The sequence below is a fragment of the Panthera uncia genome, chromosome D2 (assembly GCF_023721935.1).
Source record: "Panthera uncia isolate 11264 chromosome D2, Puncia_PCG_1.0, whole genome shotgun sequence".
NCBI classification, from domain to species: domain Eukaryota; kingdom Metazoa; phylum Chordata; class Mammalia; order Carnivora; family Felidae; genus Panthera; species Panthera uncia.
The window spans coordinates 83,809,327-83,826,482 of record NC_064818.1 but is presented as its reverse complement, the minus strand read 5'-3'; the positions used below and the strand labels follow the sequence as shown (position 1 = coordinate 83,826,482).

Here is a 17,156-nt window from a genome sequence, read left to right as displayed (position 1 = left end):
TTGGTGGGGCCGGGGGCGGCCGGGGACTGGCGGGGCCTGGACAGGGGGCTGGCGGGGGATTGGTGGGCAGAGGGCGGCCTGGGGCTGGCGGGGCCGGGGACGAGGCCAGGGGTGGCGGGGGACTGGCGGGGCCGGGGATTGGCGGGGCAGGGGCTGGGGGCGGCTCGGGACTGGCAGGGCCGGGACAGGGGGCTGGCGGGGCACTGGCGGGGCAGGGGACAGATTGGATACCCCTAACAAGCCTAAACACCGCTCAGGCGACTGGGAATCCCGCCCTGAAGTCACAGCTCCCTGAGTCCGCATAGCTTGGTAAAGGCGCGTTTTATCACGTATTCCGTACTCCGGCGTTGATTTTAGCGAGCGGATGCCCAAGGTGGTTCTAGTTGGATTGTGGGCTTTAGATTTAAGGCGTTACTAGTTCTGCCCGTGGTGACTGTTGGGACTTACTCGGGAGGCAGGAGAGGACGAAGGGGTTACTGTTGATACAGGGCTCAGGTCCACCGGCCACTCTTCTTAGTGTAAGATAAACAGCTTAATAAATGGTATAAGCATGTAAGTGTTTTTTGTTTTTTAAGTTGGGGTTCTATTTGTACTAGAAGGTTCATTGCAAACCAAAGCTCAGGATTGATTTGTGGGACAAAAAAAATCACTGTTCCCGTCCAGCACGCGGGTCCAGACCAGGCAAGTGCTCTGGGGCAGACACGTGCCTCCAGCCTTGCTGGTGTGCCTGTTGTTTCTGGGTCTCCGGACTGTCCTTTTGCATTTTGGGGAGCCAGGGCTCACAGGGTTGCTGGGCATTGCCCACCCACACAGCTAAGTGAAAGGCAGCCTCGAGAGCCGCCTCCTGGGTCTTGCCTCAGTAGAGCTGCGGTGCAGCCCTTGTTCTCTCGGCCCCTGGGGGCCCAGGAGAAACCCCGTGGCCCTGACCTTTGTATTCTCTGAAGCAAAAGTTCACTAATCTGAGTGAGCCTGTAAATAAGCTCTGGGGAGGGCTGTTCAAACCTTCGAGAATGAATGTTTAAGCTTCATTAAGATTGTCGAAATCCTCATGTTCAGAGAAATCTGGTGAGCTAATTCTTGTCCCTTACAACAAACAGGATCTGACTAGGCGAGACTGAGTCTAATACCGCGTGTAACGTGCATTTAAAAACTGCAAGCCATTTTTAAAATCCTGTAATCTCTTTAAAATTTGACATTGACTAGTTCTTTGAAATCGACAAAGGGATTAAGGGTTTAAAGGTTCTCTGTCTTTTCTCCTGTAAGTTATAAATTCTCTGCCTTGGGATCATCCTTTTTCTCATTGTCAAGCTACTTACTTTGCAGCATCGTGTGTCTTTCTTATGGGCCTTGTTCTGAGTGTTCCAAGGGGGCTCAGATCGCCCTCCGTCGACTGACCCCAAAGTGCTGAGTCATTGGCAGTGCAAAATTGCCAGCTTCTGAGTTAAAAGCTTTGTTTTTCTGTTTTGCTTATTCTATAAAAAGATGTTTACACACTGAGTGGAAATTCACGTTTAGGACACTCTTCGGGCGGTTCTCTTGCGTGTACGTGCTGCTGGGCACTCACTATCTGCCGGGTGTGGGTGGGGTCACTCGCGTCACATCACGTGGTGCTGCCCGGCTGCCCTGGGAAATGTGAATCCGGGCACGGCTCCCGTCTGAGGCGGCGCGTGCCCCTCTCGGTTCTGGGCTGATGACCTCTTGTTTCTCTCTGAGCCCGAGCGGAGCCAGCCTCCTTCAGCCCGCCCTACAGACAGCGGCAGCGCTTTCCTTGAAAGCTGATTGGTTCTTCCCTGGTGCCCCCGGTCCATTCTAGTTTCAGCAAGATCCCGATCTGCCTTTCTTTTCCCCACTTAGATGTGCAAGTGCTACCGTGCAGGAGGGCGGTAGGTAGTAGGATGGGAGGCGGTGGCATGGCTGACTTCCCACGAGGACCCCCGAATTCCAGGCCGACTGTTGACGAGTGCATGGGTTTAGTAAGGTGCTCACCAGTTTGCTCTGAGATGCTCCCCCCACTTGCTTCCTGCAGCCAGTCAGACAACGCTGCTGTCACAGCCAGCCTGCTCTGGGCAGAGGCGTCCGAAGACAAAAATGGGGTTTCTTTGGCATGGAAATTCTAGTAGAATTGTGCAGTTTTTTTTAATTAAAAAAAAATTTTTTTTAACGTTTATTTTTGAGACAGAGACGGAGCATGAATAGGGGAGGGTCAGAGAGAGAGGGAGACACAGAATCTGAAACAGGCTCCAGGCTCTGAGCTGTCAGCACAGAGGCCGATGCGGGGCTCGAACCCACGGACGGCGAGATCATGACCTGGGCCGAAGTCGGACGCTCAACCGACTGAGCCACCCAGGCACCCCAGAATTGTGCAGTTTTGAGAGTGCAGGTTTCAGACGTGTAGGTCCTCGCCCAACTCACAGATGGTCACTGAGAGGACCGAGGCGGGGCAGAAAATCAGGCAGGTGAGCACAAGTATAGGAAGAGTCAGGCTCCTGGTGAGGTGCCCTGGGGGCTGCTGGGAGCCCGGGGGGACAGTGCAGACAGGATCCCGAGTTATCAGAGTCCTAGGTCAAATCAAGTCTCTCATTCTGCCCACCTAACTTGAGAGGCGTGCATGCATTTATTTATTTACTGTTCTGTTTACTCACAAAAATGGTTGTGCTTAGAGAAGTTTTTAGAACGTGCAGTTTTCCCAGGGAGGAAGCCCTCTGAGGAGGGAGCGAGTTCCTCGAGGCTTAGTGGCCGCTCTCCCTCTGGGAGGTGCGCCTTCTCAAACGTCCTTGGTTCTGTTTTCTGTCTGTCCTGCTGTCTCACAGGTTATTAGGACGCCTGCCACCCCCCTGACCAGTCCTTTTCAACCCTGGCTGCCCAAATCCCGTTACAGCTTTTCCAAAATACATCCATGCTGGGGTTCTGCCTCCGCATTCCAGCTCGGAGTTTGCAGAGCGCCAGCGAGGCTTCTGGAGAGCGGGAGAGAACACGGCCTCTCCGTCTCCAGGGCTGAGACCTGCTACCCAGACCAGGGCCGGAGGGAAACGGGATGTGCTGGGGGTTCCCTGTGGGCTGTCACATGGCACAGTGGAGGCAGGAGGTGTGGCTGGCGCTTCATCTCTGGCTTGTTCCGAGGTGTGAGCTGGGCTGTGTCCCCGTTAGTATGGAGCATATGTGGCGGGGAGCGGGGGGCCTGCCTTGGACCAGCAGCACCCCCGTCTGTTTCCTCGTGAGGCCTAACTATGGCTGGTGACTTGGTTTGTTGTTTGTGATTGAGGAAGCTTTCTGAGGTGGTGAAGACACGTTATCCCCATCTTTCCTGCTGGAAAAGATGAGGGACCTTAGCGGGTGCGTGACGTGGGTGGGTGGATAGCAAGCCCGGTTTTCCCTTGCCAGGAAGTGTGCTTCCTGCCCAGTTGCGCAGGTTAATAATAAAACTCTCTTCCTAGTAAATCATTCTTGGAAAACAGCTTTTGGACCCAAAGCTTTTGCTGTAGAGAATCCAGAATGGGATTTTTTTTTTCCCTCGGGATGCTTAGGACTTTTTATGACATGATTTTAAAAAGCATGGGCTGGTCTCATTGGGTCTTGAGTTGATCCTTGTAATGTAACAAAAAAATAGATATACACTTGCATTTAATAGTGTTACATGTCAGTTTTGTCTCAGTTTATTTTTTATTTTTATTATTTTTTAAGATTTTATTTTTAAGTAATCTCTGTACCCAACATGGGGTTTGAACTTGTGACCCCAAGATCAAGCCACACGCTCTTCAGGCTGAGCCAGCCAGGCAGCCCAGTAATACCTGTTTAAGAAAGCATATGTTTGGGGTCTTTTTCCTTGCATGTTGGCACCGAGCTCCAAAAGCCCTTGGGATTTCTTGAGTGACAGTAGTGTATTGAGGAGCCCTGTTGGGACATACGGAGTCTGCTAATGAGGTGACTTAGCAGGGACCTAAGTGGCCTTTGCATGGGGGAGTGAGGGGAGAGACAAACCTGAGACGAGAGGGCGGGCTCTCAGTGCCTGCCCCCCTCCGGGGACAGGAGCAGCTGGAGGTTGGTTAGGAAACCTTCATACAACGAACTTCAGGGAGTTTCACTGGTGCACATGCTGAGGTGCAGGAGCTCCCCCCCCCCCCCCCCCCCCCGGCTCTTGTCCCCTGTCCTCTGTGTGTGTGTGTCTGTGTGTGTGTGTGTGTGTGTGTGTGTGTGTATGTACTTGGCTGTCCCTGAGTTGTGTCCTTTGTAATAAGCGGGTAAGTAAGGTGTTTTCCTGGGTCCTGTGAGTTGTTCTAGGGAAGGACTGGACCCGGGGCAGGTCTTGTAGGAGCCCCTGCATTTGTCGTCTGCGGGCAGAAGCGTGAGCAGCCTGGATGCCCCGTTTGCAGCCACTGTCAGCCGCAGGCAGTCTTGTGAGGTGGACCGTGTGGGGCCTCGCTGGCTCCAGGGGGTCACGCTGGAAATGAGTCATCGGACAGCCAGTTGGAGACCCCCCCCCCCCCAACACATTCCAAGTTGGAAGTGACATCATGAAAAGACCCCACACCCCTTAGACTCAGGCACCAGAGCTCTTGGAAACCCGGTCGGCAGCCCAGATGGAAACGTCAGATGTGCGGTCTTGGGATGGGAGGTGTGTAGGATGCTCTGAAGTCACTGTAGCTTCTGCTGACACGTGGTGGCCCGTGGCCTGGGCTCCTGGCTGGACGCTGGCTTGTGCATTCATGATGCGCTCCTGCAGCTGGAGACAGTCACTGGGAAACGTGTGTGACGATCGTGTTAGCAGACTGGGAGGCTGTGAGCTTTGTGGCAGCGTCTTTGATTTGCTTTTTTCCGATGAATGTGACCTGTGGTACAAGCAGCTCACTGAGGGTAGGTTAGGACTCAGAGAGGCCAGCTGGCTGGACGGCTGGCCGTCTGCTGGTGCCTCCGGTCCACCGTCCCCCCGACTGCACGGTGTGGGGCCATGCGGGGCGATGGTCCTCGTGGTGCAGTTAGAGGAGGTAGGACATGGCCCCGGTGTCTTTCCCGCACGTTGTCTTTTGCAGCCTGCCTCCACCCTGTCCCAGCCCCCGTCCTCCGCGTGCTGCCGGAGCAGCCTTTGACAAGTAGCTGCTGCCTGAGATACACAGACCCGTGACACAGAACAGAGAGACTGTCGGGCTCGGAAACAGACCCATGCACATTGCCAGCTTGATCTCTGACAGGAGGCAGCCCGGCAGTGGGGAGCGCGGGCAGCTGAATGTCTGCCCCAGACTGAGCGTGTGCACAGATTGCAGCCGGGCTCAGGAAACCCACGTCTGCACGACAGTCCCCAGGACATAGATCTTCAGGACCTCAGAGTAGGAAGAGATTGAATATTTGGCTGAATTAAGATAAAAAACTTCTATTCGTCAGAACAAGACGTCAGCGCAAGAAGGCAAGCCACAGGGAAGTTACTTGTAACACGTTCAGATAAGAAAGGCTTGTATCTTGAATACTGAACTCTTACAGGCAGAGGAAGAGATTTTTGAACAGCTGATGTAAAAGGATGTCATCCAGGTGGCCAGCGAACGTGAAAATCCGGCCAATTTCGTTAGAGATGAGAGAAACATGGGCTCCTGGGTGGCTCTGTCGGTTGAACATCGGCTGACGCTTGATTTTGGCTCAGGTCATGATCTCATGATTCGTGAGTTCCGGCCCCACGTTGGCTTCTGTGCCTATAGTGTGGAGCCTGCTGGGGATTCTCTGTCTCCTCCTCTCTGCTTCTCCCCTGCGCGTGCTCGTGCTCCCTCAGAATAAACACTTAAAAAAAAAAAAAAAGCGGGGGCGCCCGGGTGGCTCAGTCAGTTGAGCGTCCGACTTCAGCTGAGGTCACCATCTCACGGTCTGTGAGTTCGAGCCCCGTGTCGGGCTCTGTGCTGACGGCTCAGAGAGCCCGCTTCGGATTCTGTGTCTCCCTCTCTCTGCCCCTCCCCTGCTCATGCTCTGTCTCTCGAAAATAAATGTTAAAAAACAGAAATCCGAGAAATGTAAAACCACGTGAGGCGACGCCATCACAGAAGGGCCACCCGGGAAGACTGGCTGCACCAAGCGGGCAGCAGCGGATGCCCTGCTTTCTCGGGAGGCCTGCGCGTTGGCGCAGCTGTGTGTCGGGGCAGGTGTCTCCTGATGAGCCTGATGGCGCACGCGCTCCTCGCCAGCCGTCCGCTCGTAGGTCTGCATCCGATGGACGCGAGAGCGGGGACTCCGTGAGCGATGGGCAGTTCCGGAAGCACCGATGGCTGCCGTCCCCCACCGAACGGGCCACGGATCCGACAGAACCCCCAGCTTGTGGCGCAGCCGCAGCGGCGGGCCCAAGCACGTGCACGTGTCCACCGGCACTTAGCGGCCCCCGCGTCCAGCCCCCAGGTGGTGCCATTGGGCCCTGGCCTGGCGCCCCCCCACTCAGCCCGCGCCGAGCCCGCCGCTTGCAGTGCGCTCAGGACGTCTGGGGGTCACGTCCCCCGTCGTGGGACGGGCTGGGACTGTTCTCGAGCTCTCCCGCCTGCTTGATTCCCCAGACATGTGCACGTGCACCACCCACAGCCCCTCCCCAGCCTGTCCCTGCCCAGCATGAGGCTGCAGGGTGGACGTCGTGTCCGTGGAGACGCCTCTTCCGACAGGCAGGCTCCCTCTGGGGGTGGGGGCTCCATCTGGTCCTTTGCTCACAGCCCGTGCAGGGGTGTAGATTGGAGTGAGTTTATCCCAGGAACTCAGCCGGTGGGCCCGTGGGAGAGCGAGCCTGGCAGAAGGTAGTGCCTTGCCCTGCAGGCCGTGGCTGCCGGGGGTATTCGGTGCGGATGGTCCAGTGCTAAGACAGCTCTCTGAAGCCACAAAATCTGGCTAGAAGCAGCTTGGGATGTATGTAATGGATGTCAATTTTTAGTAAGTTTAAGGACGTAGACTTCCTTCCGGTAACAGCTTGGGTGGCTTGAATCCATGAGATGCTTTGCTCTGGTTAATCACGTTTAGTGAGAAATTACCTTCGTTCTAGACACGTTCATCCGGCTTCTCACAGACGGGAGCGCAGAGCAGCGGTCAGGAGCCAGTGTCGGGAGGCGTCAGGGCCAGAATGTGCAGCTGGTGTGGAAATAAGCACACGACAGAGTTTAAACCTTCAAAACAATTGAAATCTCTTCAGATGCTGTTGATACCCTTTTCTGAAAACTGAGTCGAAAGCATCCCAATCGGTGGTCCCTGCTGGCCCAGCAGGTCACCGGACACCTGTGCAGGTGCCACCGGGCGGGTATTTGTAGCTTCAAGGAGATGGCTGCGTGTCCCAAGAGTCAGGGCTGGGAGGGTGGCTGGCTCCACCGTAGGTAGAAAATCCAAGCCGTGTCCTCTTTTGTCTCCGGCAGGCTCCTGGGTGGAATTGCATTTCAGCAATAATGGGAATGGGAGCAGCATTCCAGCCTCTGCTTCTATTTATAACGGCGACCTGGAAAAAATCCTGCTGGACGCCCAGCACGAATCTGGACGGAGTAGCTCCAAGAGTTCTCACTGTGACAGGTGGGTGTAAGTACGCACGCGCATCCGGTGCTGACGGCCCAGCGCTCGAGCGGTCACGGTGGTAAGTGCTGCTTGAACCTGAGCTCGGCGCACGTTCAGGAGCGGCCCTCCCCCTCTCCGTCCCTCCTTGGAGAGGGGGACCCTCGCCCTCTGGCAGGAGGGATGGGGCCTGGTCCGTGGAGGGACCACAGTAAAGGGGGGGGGCAGATCCCACACCTGGTCCCCCGGCCTCTGCTCCCCGTGGGTCCCGGCTTTGTCATCTGGGTCACCACGAGCTGCTGGGCGTCAGCACTGCCGGTGAGTTGGGGCAGCGTGACCGGTCAGAAACCAAAGCTCAGGTGCTCGCAGGCCTGTAGCAGAGCACCAAGCCACGCAGAGCGAGCCTGCGGGCCGCGTCGGGTCCACCCCCGGGCCTGGCTCCCCGCTGCCTGCGCCGCTCCACTGACGAGGAGGCCGCACGGTCTGGCGCTGGCCTGGTGCCAGCGCTTCCTGTCTGGGGAGGTGGCCCCGGGCCGCCGGGTGCTTCGCTTGTCGGGACGGGAATAACGTGCCCGCCTCGCTCTTCTCCCATTCTCGCGTGCGTCACTATCAAGCCCGCCTCGCTCACAGACTCCGCAAGATACGAACCGAGCTTCGGAGATAGACGCCCACAGCGTGGGAGAAAAGAACAGCTCTCAGGTAGGCCGGAGCGGGCTGCGCACCGGGTGCCGTTTTGACATTTGTATGGTAAGCCTGTCCAGTGGAGCTGAGGAGAGGAGGCTCTGGTGTTCTTAGGGGGTCTCTTGCCTTTTTGTAAAGCCAGGGGTGGGGGCAGCGACAGCCACCACTCGGGCCTCACACCGAGCGGGCCAGAGAAGTGCGGCTCAGGTCACGTAGGGGGCCTCCGCTGCCCTCCCGTGCCGTCCTGAGGACACGCGGGAGGGAGGTGGGTTGTCCCGGGCCTGCAGCCTGGACAGGGGCCTGTGTGGCCAGTGGGAAGGGTGGCTGGGAGCCGGGGAGCCGGGGAGCGGGTGGCCTTGGCTGTCGGTCGGACGGTGAGCGCGTGTTCCAGTGTCCGCTCTTTGGGAGAGCCTGGCATTGTCCACAGAGCCTTTCGGGGCCCCCTACCATCGTGACGCTGACACCCCTTCCTCGATGGATGCTGTAGACCCTTCCAGAAACGATGCCTTAGGCCGTGCTGACTGTTGTTGGCATAATTCATGTGAGGAGCACACAGGCCAGTTACTTCAGTCTGAGCTCACTTTTTTAACATTTGCTCAAGTAGTTAATGGGTCTTACTGGCTAGGTGCTTCGGTTGTGTTGTGGGGCTCCAGTCTGAGAGCGTCAGGCCCTCGTGCTGTGGGGCTCCTCCAGTCCCCCCCAACCCCCCACTCCCTCTCCCTGCTGCACCTGCGTATGTTGGAATGCGCAGAAAGTGTTTTTGGTTTTTTTTTTTAATGTTTTATCTTCTTTTTGAGAGAGGGAGAGAGACAGCATGAGTGGAGAGGGGGCAGAGAGAGGGAGACGCAGAATCCAAAGCGGGCTCCAGGCTCCGAGCTGACAGCACAGAGCCTGACGCAGGACTTGAATTCTCGAACCACGAGATCATGACCTGAGCCGGAGTCGGATGCATAACCGACGGAGCCACCCGGGCGCCCCTCCAGGAAGTGTTTTCTTTGGGTGTTCTCGGTAATTACAAGAACACGAACAATTGACTTCCTTTCCCATGTTTATTTCAAAGTCTCTTGGGAAGCAAGGTCTTGAAGTACCACTGAGTCACTTGATCCTGTGGGGTCTCCCCTCAGGGCCTCCCTCCCACCTAGGCTCTTCCAGGACTGTCCCTGGTCCCCCGGGTATCCTGACAGTGCCCCCAGGCAGCTGGTTTGTTTTGCTGATGCATTCTACAGTATTTCCAAAGTTTTTAGTGGTTTTTCAGATTTTAAAGGAGGAATTACAGGATATACTAAGGTATAGACAGAGGTTTTATTTTTATTTTTTTAAGTTTTATTTATTTTGATGAGAGGGAGCATGCCAGGGAGGGGCTGAGAGAGAGAGAGAGAGAGAGAGAGAATATCCCAAACAGGCTCCACACTGTCAGCAGGGAGTCCGACTCAGGGCTCAAACTCACGAACCGTGAGATCATGACCTGAGCCAAAATCAAGAGCTGGACGCTTAGCCAACTGAGCCCCCCCAGGTGCCCCAAGTAGAGCTTTTGAAATGCAAAAAAGAAAACTCTCTGTGATCCTGCTCCTTAGTCCCCTGTGATTAGTGTCTCATCTTACAGATTTTAAGATGTAGCTTGAAATCACAGGTGCAGGTATGTTTTTGGGTTTTTCACTCCCACTGAACACAAAATCGTTCTTTTAAACTTGATCAAGGGGCACTGTGCCGTTCAGAGCTTGTTTTGGGTTTTAGATGGTTTTTATTTGCTTGTCTCACAACCAGCCCCGTGGTTGGCATCTTTGTGCGGCCCCTTTGTCCTCTGTCCTCACTTCACGTGGCTTCCTTGGGACAGTGTTTGCAGCCTCAGCGTCTGTCCCAGAAGCGAGCCCCCCAACCTGCCGTCCACCCACCACCCGGCTGTGGGCCTCCAAGCCCGGCCTGCGTGACGGCGCGTGGGTGGACGGCGGCATTCCGTGGCGGGGCCGTGAGGGGCTGACCCACTGTTCACGTCAACTCTGTCGCAGTCTGAGGAAGATTATATCGAGAGGAGGAAAGAAGTCGAGAGCATCTTGAAGAAAAACTCCGACTGGATATGGGACTGGTCCAGTCGGCCGGAAAACATCCCCCCCAAGTGAGTGTCCTCGGTGTCGCGGGGTCTCGGTGGACCCGGAGCACGGCCGCTCACTCGCGTGTGTCCCCCCAGGGAGCTCCTCTTCAAGCACCCGAAGCGCACGGCCACGCTCAGCATGAGGAACACGAGCGTGATGAAGAAGGGGGGCATCTTCTCGGCGGAGTTCCTGAAGGTCTTCCTCCCGTCCCTGCTGCTCTCGCACCTGCTGGCCATCGGGCTGGGGTGAGTGAGGCCGTGCGAGGCTGCCCCCGGGGAACCGGGTCCCAGTCAGCTTACGTGACCTGCGTGTGGCCAGGCACGGGACTCGGACCCTGGCCTGAGACCCTGGAGGTGCCCCTGCCTCACCTCCCGGCCCCACCGCGGGGATGGCCCCCCGACCGAGCCCTGACGGCAGAGGCTTGTCCCGCCCGGTGCTTTCGTGGCGTCTGGCTCGTCAGCACGGACGGCCCCGTGTTCTGTGTCGTCCCGGGCTGCGCCTCCCACGCGCAGGCGTGTCGCGGCCTGGCTTGGCAGAGCCAGGGAGACGGGCCTTCGCGCCCCCTGGCGTCTGGTGCGGCTTGCCCGGTGCGGTCCCAGCCTCTGTGCAGGTGGGTGGTGGTCTCACGAGCCCGGGCGCGCCTCATTCCGCTGCGGTTGTAGCTTGTGGGACGGTCCGCGTGGTCAAGATGGGCTTCTGATTCAGGCCGGCACCCCCTGGCCGGAGGGCTCGGGTCCGGGGAGAGGGAAACCAGGATGACCCGAGCCGCCGACGCACAGCGCCCTTGGCTTCCTGGGCCCCGTGGACGGGGAACCCGAGCCTCGGGCCCTTCCAAGTTTGGGGGCAGGTGGGAGCTTTCTGGAGGGCCCAGCGGCCGTGGGGGTGGGGGTGGGGCAGAGTTGCCCGCCCCGCCCTCCCTTCTGAGGCTCAGACCCTACTTCCGCCTGGGAAGTGGCTTCCCCAGGGGCCGGAACCCGTCCCCCTCGCTGCCCGGTGCTCGGTCTCCGGCACGGCTGTGTTCTGGCCAGCTTCTCCTGAGTCCAGCTCTGGACTGTTCTCCACAGCTAGCGAGTCAGATGGCCGCTGCTTAAATGCCTGGTTTGGGCCTCCCATTTCAGGGCTGATGTCTGCAGCTGGCGCCCAACGGGCAGAGCTTGCTGGCCCTCGGGACTAAGTCCGTCTCTGGTCCACCTGAGGCGGCTCCCCTGAGGACGGGTGGGCTCGCGCCTGAGCTCTCCTGCTGGGCCCGCCAGCCCCTTTATTTCTGCCCCCCTCTCGGTCAGTCCGAGCCTGATCCGCGTGCTCCTCTCCGGGCCCCGCTCTCGCCCCCCGCTCTCGCCCCGGCCCTGGACCGCCTGAGGGCAGCGCTTTGTTGCTCGGGGACGGCCCTGGTGAGGCTGGCGGACGCGAACCCACGGCGAAGCCGCCGGGTCCGCTTCGAAAGAAGCGCCATGGCCGTTGTGTCGTGAGAGCATCTCTGCTTGCTCTGTGGCCTCCTCTATACTTAGAACACAGCTGGATCTCTAAACGCGATTACAAAATACTGTGACAAATCACTAAGCGTTTGATAAGGTTGCAGATGCTCCTCACAAAGTTCTTAGGACAAGGTGGCAAATAGGCTGTCCCCTTGCATCCGCTGCCCCCGCCAGGCCGTGAGCGGTGCGCCCACCTAACTGCTCGTTGCTCTCTCTGAAGGATCTACATCGGAAGGCGTCTGACCACCTCCACCAGCACCTTCTGATGAAGAATCAGAGCCCGGCTTTTCCCCGCGGCCGGATCGCCGTGGGGGCCGCGGCAGCACCGACGGAGGCCTGTCCCGACCCCGGGAAGCTGCACCACTTGGTTCTGTAAACGCTGCGTTTCCGCCTTTAGTGAGATGAAAGAAAAGACAGAAGAACCAGGCTAACCCGTAATCGTATCCGTGGGATCAGTTAGTGCGCATGTCGTGTTGGTTAACATCTGCTGTAATAATTCGGTAGTAAATTCTCTTTGGATATTGTAAGTAAGTAAATAATTTTAACATGCTAGATACGATGTATGTAGTATTCTGGCAGATTATCTGTAACCAATTATTCAGTTAAAATACTTTATATTTGCAAAGAATGAATGTTTATTAAAATGACTACATGAGGGGTTTATCCCAAGTAAATATTGTGGCCTTATATTCACACTGTTATAGGAAAGACTACATTCAAGTGGATGCAGGTTGTCTCCTAAAGACATTTAACTCTTTTAACGCAGAGTTCTTTGTCACGCCGTAGAATCCCGGAACAAATGCAGGTTCCGCTGTACTGTTGGGACACGAAGCCGTGCATCCCTGGGGGGGGGGGGGGGACTTCCGTCTGGGTGGCCACCTGGGACACTCTCCTCCTGCCCAGGGCCCCCGTCCGTGCCCTCCTCTCCACTCACTCTGGATTGCTGGATCTAGTCCTCCCCGTGGTGTTGGGGTTTCGTGCGCTCTTAGAATCTGCTCCATCCTGAGCAAACCTGTGTCTACTTCAAAAGACTGGAAATAGAGAAAAAATAAATCTTTGCCAAATCCTTGAGATGACTGTAGTCACGTGGCTTAAAAGTGTTCTAAAAGCTTTGTGGGTGAACCGGGCGTACGTCCCCTTGTCCCCTTTACCTCTCCTACAGCATGGCGGTGGCGGCGGCCTCTCGGACGCACCGTACAGATAGATCCTCCTGTATCTGTTCTGCACCCGTATGCTACGTTCTGTTGTGTTAAAAATAAATAACATTTCGAGTTTTTAAAATTTCCGTTTATATTTAAATGATTACCTCAGGTACAGCAGCTCACAGCCATCTCATTTGCAGAAATTTCTGCTGCTTGAATGGGGTCGGAAACCTTCCTGGTGCTCGCCTTCTGGGAGACAGGTTCGGTCACGTGGAAATGCTCCGGCCGAGCAAACTCCCGTGACAGACAGCAGGGGGTGCCCGTCTGTCAGCAGAAACGGGCTGGTCCCTCTGCCGCTTCTGTTTCAAGCGGCCAAAGGCCTGATCCAGGGAGCTGCACTCAGCGTGGCTGAGCGGGGTCCTGTGTCTCCAGGGTCGGTGCCCCTTGAGCACGGTTGACTCCCCTGTCGCCCTCTGGGTCATCACATGAGCGACCGGGGGCCCTCTGCAAGGCACTTTTGCCCCGCTCTTGGTGGCATTAGCTGAGCCCTGGGCAAATCTGGCTGGAAGCCCCGGAGGGCGGTCAGGAAAGTGCTTTCCCCTGAGTGACACCGGGAATGAGAGCGGGCTTTCTGGAGGCCCCTCCCCAGAGTGTGTGTATTTGCAGGTGTCTCTCTTTTGTCCTTCCTTTCTGGTGTGATAACAGCACACAGTAACAGCTTTGCTAATAGCCCTCTTTACTGTTCATTTTACTCGCTGAAGAGTGAGTTTACGCGTCTGGGTGACTTAACGTGCTGCAAACAGTCTTGGATCTAAAGAGAGAAACCTGCAGTTGCCACTTTTAAATGAGTTTTCTGGTCCAGACACCTGCAGACTGGGTGGGGCACTTGGGGGCGGGGCGAGGAGGAAATCCATCAGCACCTTGACCACCACCTGCTCGTTGCTGTGACCTATGACCCGTTCTAGGAATCCATCCTGAGGATCACCCTGTAAAAGTCCGTTTCTAGCAGCGTGTCACGGGAGAGGCCCCCCCGCAGAGGGTGCGCCAGCCGTGTGGGCGATCGGCTTGGACACCACACGGGCCCTCCGGCATCGGGCGAGCTGCCCCAGGTGACCCTGTTCAGAGCTGGACCCACTACGGCCCAAACTGCAGGCTGATGAACAAAATAAAGACGTATTTGAAAAAAGAGCGTAACCGATGGTGTGCTATCATTCGTGCAAAAATGAGCCAAGGAGGCCCCTGCTCCTTATGAAGAAACCCGTGACCACACCCGAGGAGCAGGTGGGGGCAGCAGGTATGGGGGGGGGATGGAGGGGAAGGAAGGCACAGGCCTTTGCCGGGACGGACTCAGCACCTCCACGGTGCCTCGCGAAGCCAAAATCAATCATTGGAAACGTTTCCGAGATAATTCAAAATCGAATGCAAACAAGGAAATGGGACGATTCCCGAGGCCACGCTGGCGGCGGGGCAGGTGTTCAGAGCTGCGAACGAGGAGGACACTGAGGAGGACACTGATCCGGAGGAAGAGGGCGGGCCGGAGAGTGAATGGAACTCAAGGTCTAATAGATGCGGGGGAGGCAGGCACATCCTGCGGGGGAGGGGTCTCCCAGCTCCAGCCGCGGGGCCTCCGTCAGCCCGGTGAGCACTGGGAGCTGGCAGGTCCGGATCCGGTCCCTCAGGCCACAGGTAAAGTGAGGCCGTGAGGTCATGACCCGAGCTGAACTGAACTGGCCACGGGGTGAAGCACGGCTCGAGGGAGAAGTGGGCTCCGGGGCAGTGGGGTCCGGAACACACACACACACACACCGGAGAGTGGGCTCAGGAGCCGGCGCAGGCAAAGGACACGGGAGACAAGGTGAAGGAAGTGCCAGTGGCCCAAAGCGGGACAAGAAACAAGCACGGCGGCGCGGTGACGGGCAGGCGCCCTCTTCCACGCCGGCAGCAAACAGGTGGGAGGAAAATACGGGCCTGCGAGTTGCGGGTCCCCGTCAGGCACACGCGGGACCCACAGACGCCGCAGAGTGAGCGTGGGGGGCAGCCCCACTACCCGCCCCCCCCTCCGCGGTGGTCGCAGAGACCAAGGCCACGGTGCGTCGTGAAGACGCCTTGCAGCCGGGGTGAACCCCCACACGGGCCGTCCGCCTGCGAGGTCGGCCGCCAGCGCACCCCGGGGAAAGGGCCGCGTGTCCAGCAGACAGCGCCGGCAGGACTCGCCCCGGGCCGCCGCGGACAACGTGACGCAGGGGGCCTGACTGGCTCTGTGGGTGAAGCCTGCGACTATCTCAGGGTTGTGAGTTCGAGCCCCACGCCGGGTGTAGAGATGATTTAAAAATAAGATCTTAAATCTCAACAATGGATTTAGGACCTGAAACCAGAAGCCAGACAAAAACAGGCCGTGAGCTCCCTCACATCGGTCTTGGCGACAGGTTTTTGGATTTGACACCATTCGCAAAGGCAACAGAAGCAAAAATAAACCAGTGGGGCTGCACTAAAAACCTTGTGCACACCAACGGGAGCCACCAACACGGAGCAGAAACCAAGTACACGGGAGCCAAGATCTGTGACGCGGAACCGACACTCTAAGTAACACCAGTCGGGTCAGATAGAAAACACGACGGGTTACTTCTCCGAAGACATCCGGGCACGCAAGATGCTCAACGTCACCCCCTGCACATGTGCGAGGCTCCCAGTCTCCGGGCGACGTCTGAGCCCAGGAGCGGAGCCCGCGAGAAGCGTCAGTGGTGCCCCGAGGGTGTCGGTAGAAGGCTGCAGAGCCTAAGAGGTTCATCCGCAGCCTGGGAAGGTCTGTCCCCACCAAGCACGCCTGCAGAGCCCGCTCTAAACGGACTGGTCTCCAGTGACTTACCAGACACTCTGGTTATCAGAGGAATCCCAGGTTTGTTGCTCACGACGTCCTCAACTGCGCGGGGGTCGAGGTCGACAGCAGCTGTCCTAGCCCAGCGCTGGCATCCTGGCGGCTGGCAGGCCCGTGTTCCGGGGACCGTGCTGCACGAAGCAGGACAGGAATGACAGGCCAAGTGATCCTGGATGGCGGCCACCCAGCCTCCCACCCGCTGGGGCCGCTGCCCACCCTGGACACCGAATGGTGGGACCCCACCTTCGCGCACACCCCAAGTAGAGGGATGCACTGTCGGATGAGGTGCCGACGACTCCAACAGGCCCTGGGCCCAGATGACCCCTCCGCACGTTCTCCTGCCGGGGAGTCCCCTCTCTCAGGGCCACAGCTCCTAGGTCAAGGCCACGCTCGGGTGTGCAAGTTCCCTGTGTGCTGTGCTCACCCGCCATCACCAGCCCCGCAGGGGTGCGGCGTGGGCCCAGGGGCAGTGCGCGCACGCCTGAGCCCGCCACCGGTGACCGCGTGCCACAGGGCGGCCACCTGTCCCCTGCCGCCAGTTCGCAGGGCCCGTGTGCAGCAAGCACCTAGAAAGAAGGGGCCGCCACCATCAGGGTGAGCGCCCACGCGTCATACCCCACTCCTCCCTGAGACAGCCCTGGGTGTGTGTGTGGGGGCGGGGGGCTGCCCCACCCGTACTTGGCCCCGAGCACCAGCCGCGTGGAGACCCCTCACGGGGCACACATACTGCCCTCTCTGCGCCGGACACCGAAGGACCGGGGTCCCGGTCAGGTATCCCACCGGCTCATACGAGACTTTTCCGGACTCCCTCCACTCTCCCGGCAGAGCACCCGAGCCCTGTCCTAATGGAAGTGCGCGTTCCATCCCCGCTCAACATCCCCGACACGATCCCCGGGCCAAGCCCCGCCTCAGACCTGGGTTCTGTGCAGAGCGGCGTCCTCTGGACAACAGACACCTGCTGTCCCTTCTCCTGCAGAGCCAGGGAGCTGCTCACTCGGGGCTCCCACTGCTCTGACCCCGTCCCGGACACTCCCCCGGAGAGACCAATGGCTGCTGGTCTGTGGACACAGCACACGTTTGGAAGAAAAAAGCCCAGGTGCCAATTCTGACATTCGTCTCGACCCCCTTAAGACTTGCAGACATTTCCTCCTTAAAGCAACGTAGCAACAGAGCCCGGCTGGGCCTGGTCAGAGCGGTCCGCTCGTGCTGACCAGGGATGCTCCGGGGACGGGCCTCTGGCTCGGAGAAGTGGGGCCGCTCAGCTCCTCGGGACAGCAGGTGGAAACGTGGCATTTGTCGTGCTGTCCCGTCACCAGTGCCAGCGATCTGCAGACACATGACAACCAGGCTGAGTCTCACACTGACTTTCAGAAGCTCCATTTCTCACGAATAAAGATTATCCGTC

The 17,156-nt window shown here is 58.0% G+C and overlaps 2 protein-coding genes across 2 annotated transcripts in view; one reads left to right on the top strand and one right to left on the bottom strand.

The window, feature by feature from the left end:
* The window catches only part of BNIP3 (BCL2 interacting protein 3), a 13,634-nt gene extending 619 nt beyond the window's left edge, over positions 1-13,015 (top strand). The window contains exons 2-6 of the mRNA XM_049645907.1: positions 7,359-7,509; positions 8,103-8,187; positions 10,176-10,282; positions 10,355-10,504; positions 11,955-13,015. Of these exons, the coding sequence (XP_049501864.1) occupies positions 7,359-7,509; positions 8,103-8,187; positions 10,176-10,282; positions 10,355-10,504; positions 11,955-12,000 (539 nt within the window). The 3' untranslated portion in view covers positions 12,001-13,015. The remainder of the gene's footprint in view (positions 1-7,358; positions 7,510-8,102; positions 8,188-10,175; positions 10,283-10,354; positions 10,505-11,954) is intronic.
* On the bottom strand, positions 12,758-17,056 carry LOC125933051 (uncharacterized). The gene is made up of 4 exons (XM_049645906.1): positions 16,666-17,056; positions 15,995-16,317; positions 15,743-15,882; positions 12,758-12,975 (listed from the first exon to the last, which is right to left on the bottom strand). Exons 1-4 carry the CDS (start codon positions 16,861-16,863, stop codon positions 12,758-12,760), a joined length of 879 nt encoding a protein of 292 aa, XP_049501863.1. The 5' UTR covers positions 16,864-17,056.
* Between the last annotated feature and the right edge of the window lie 100 nt (positions 17,057-17,156).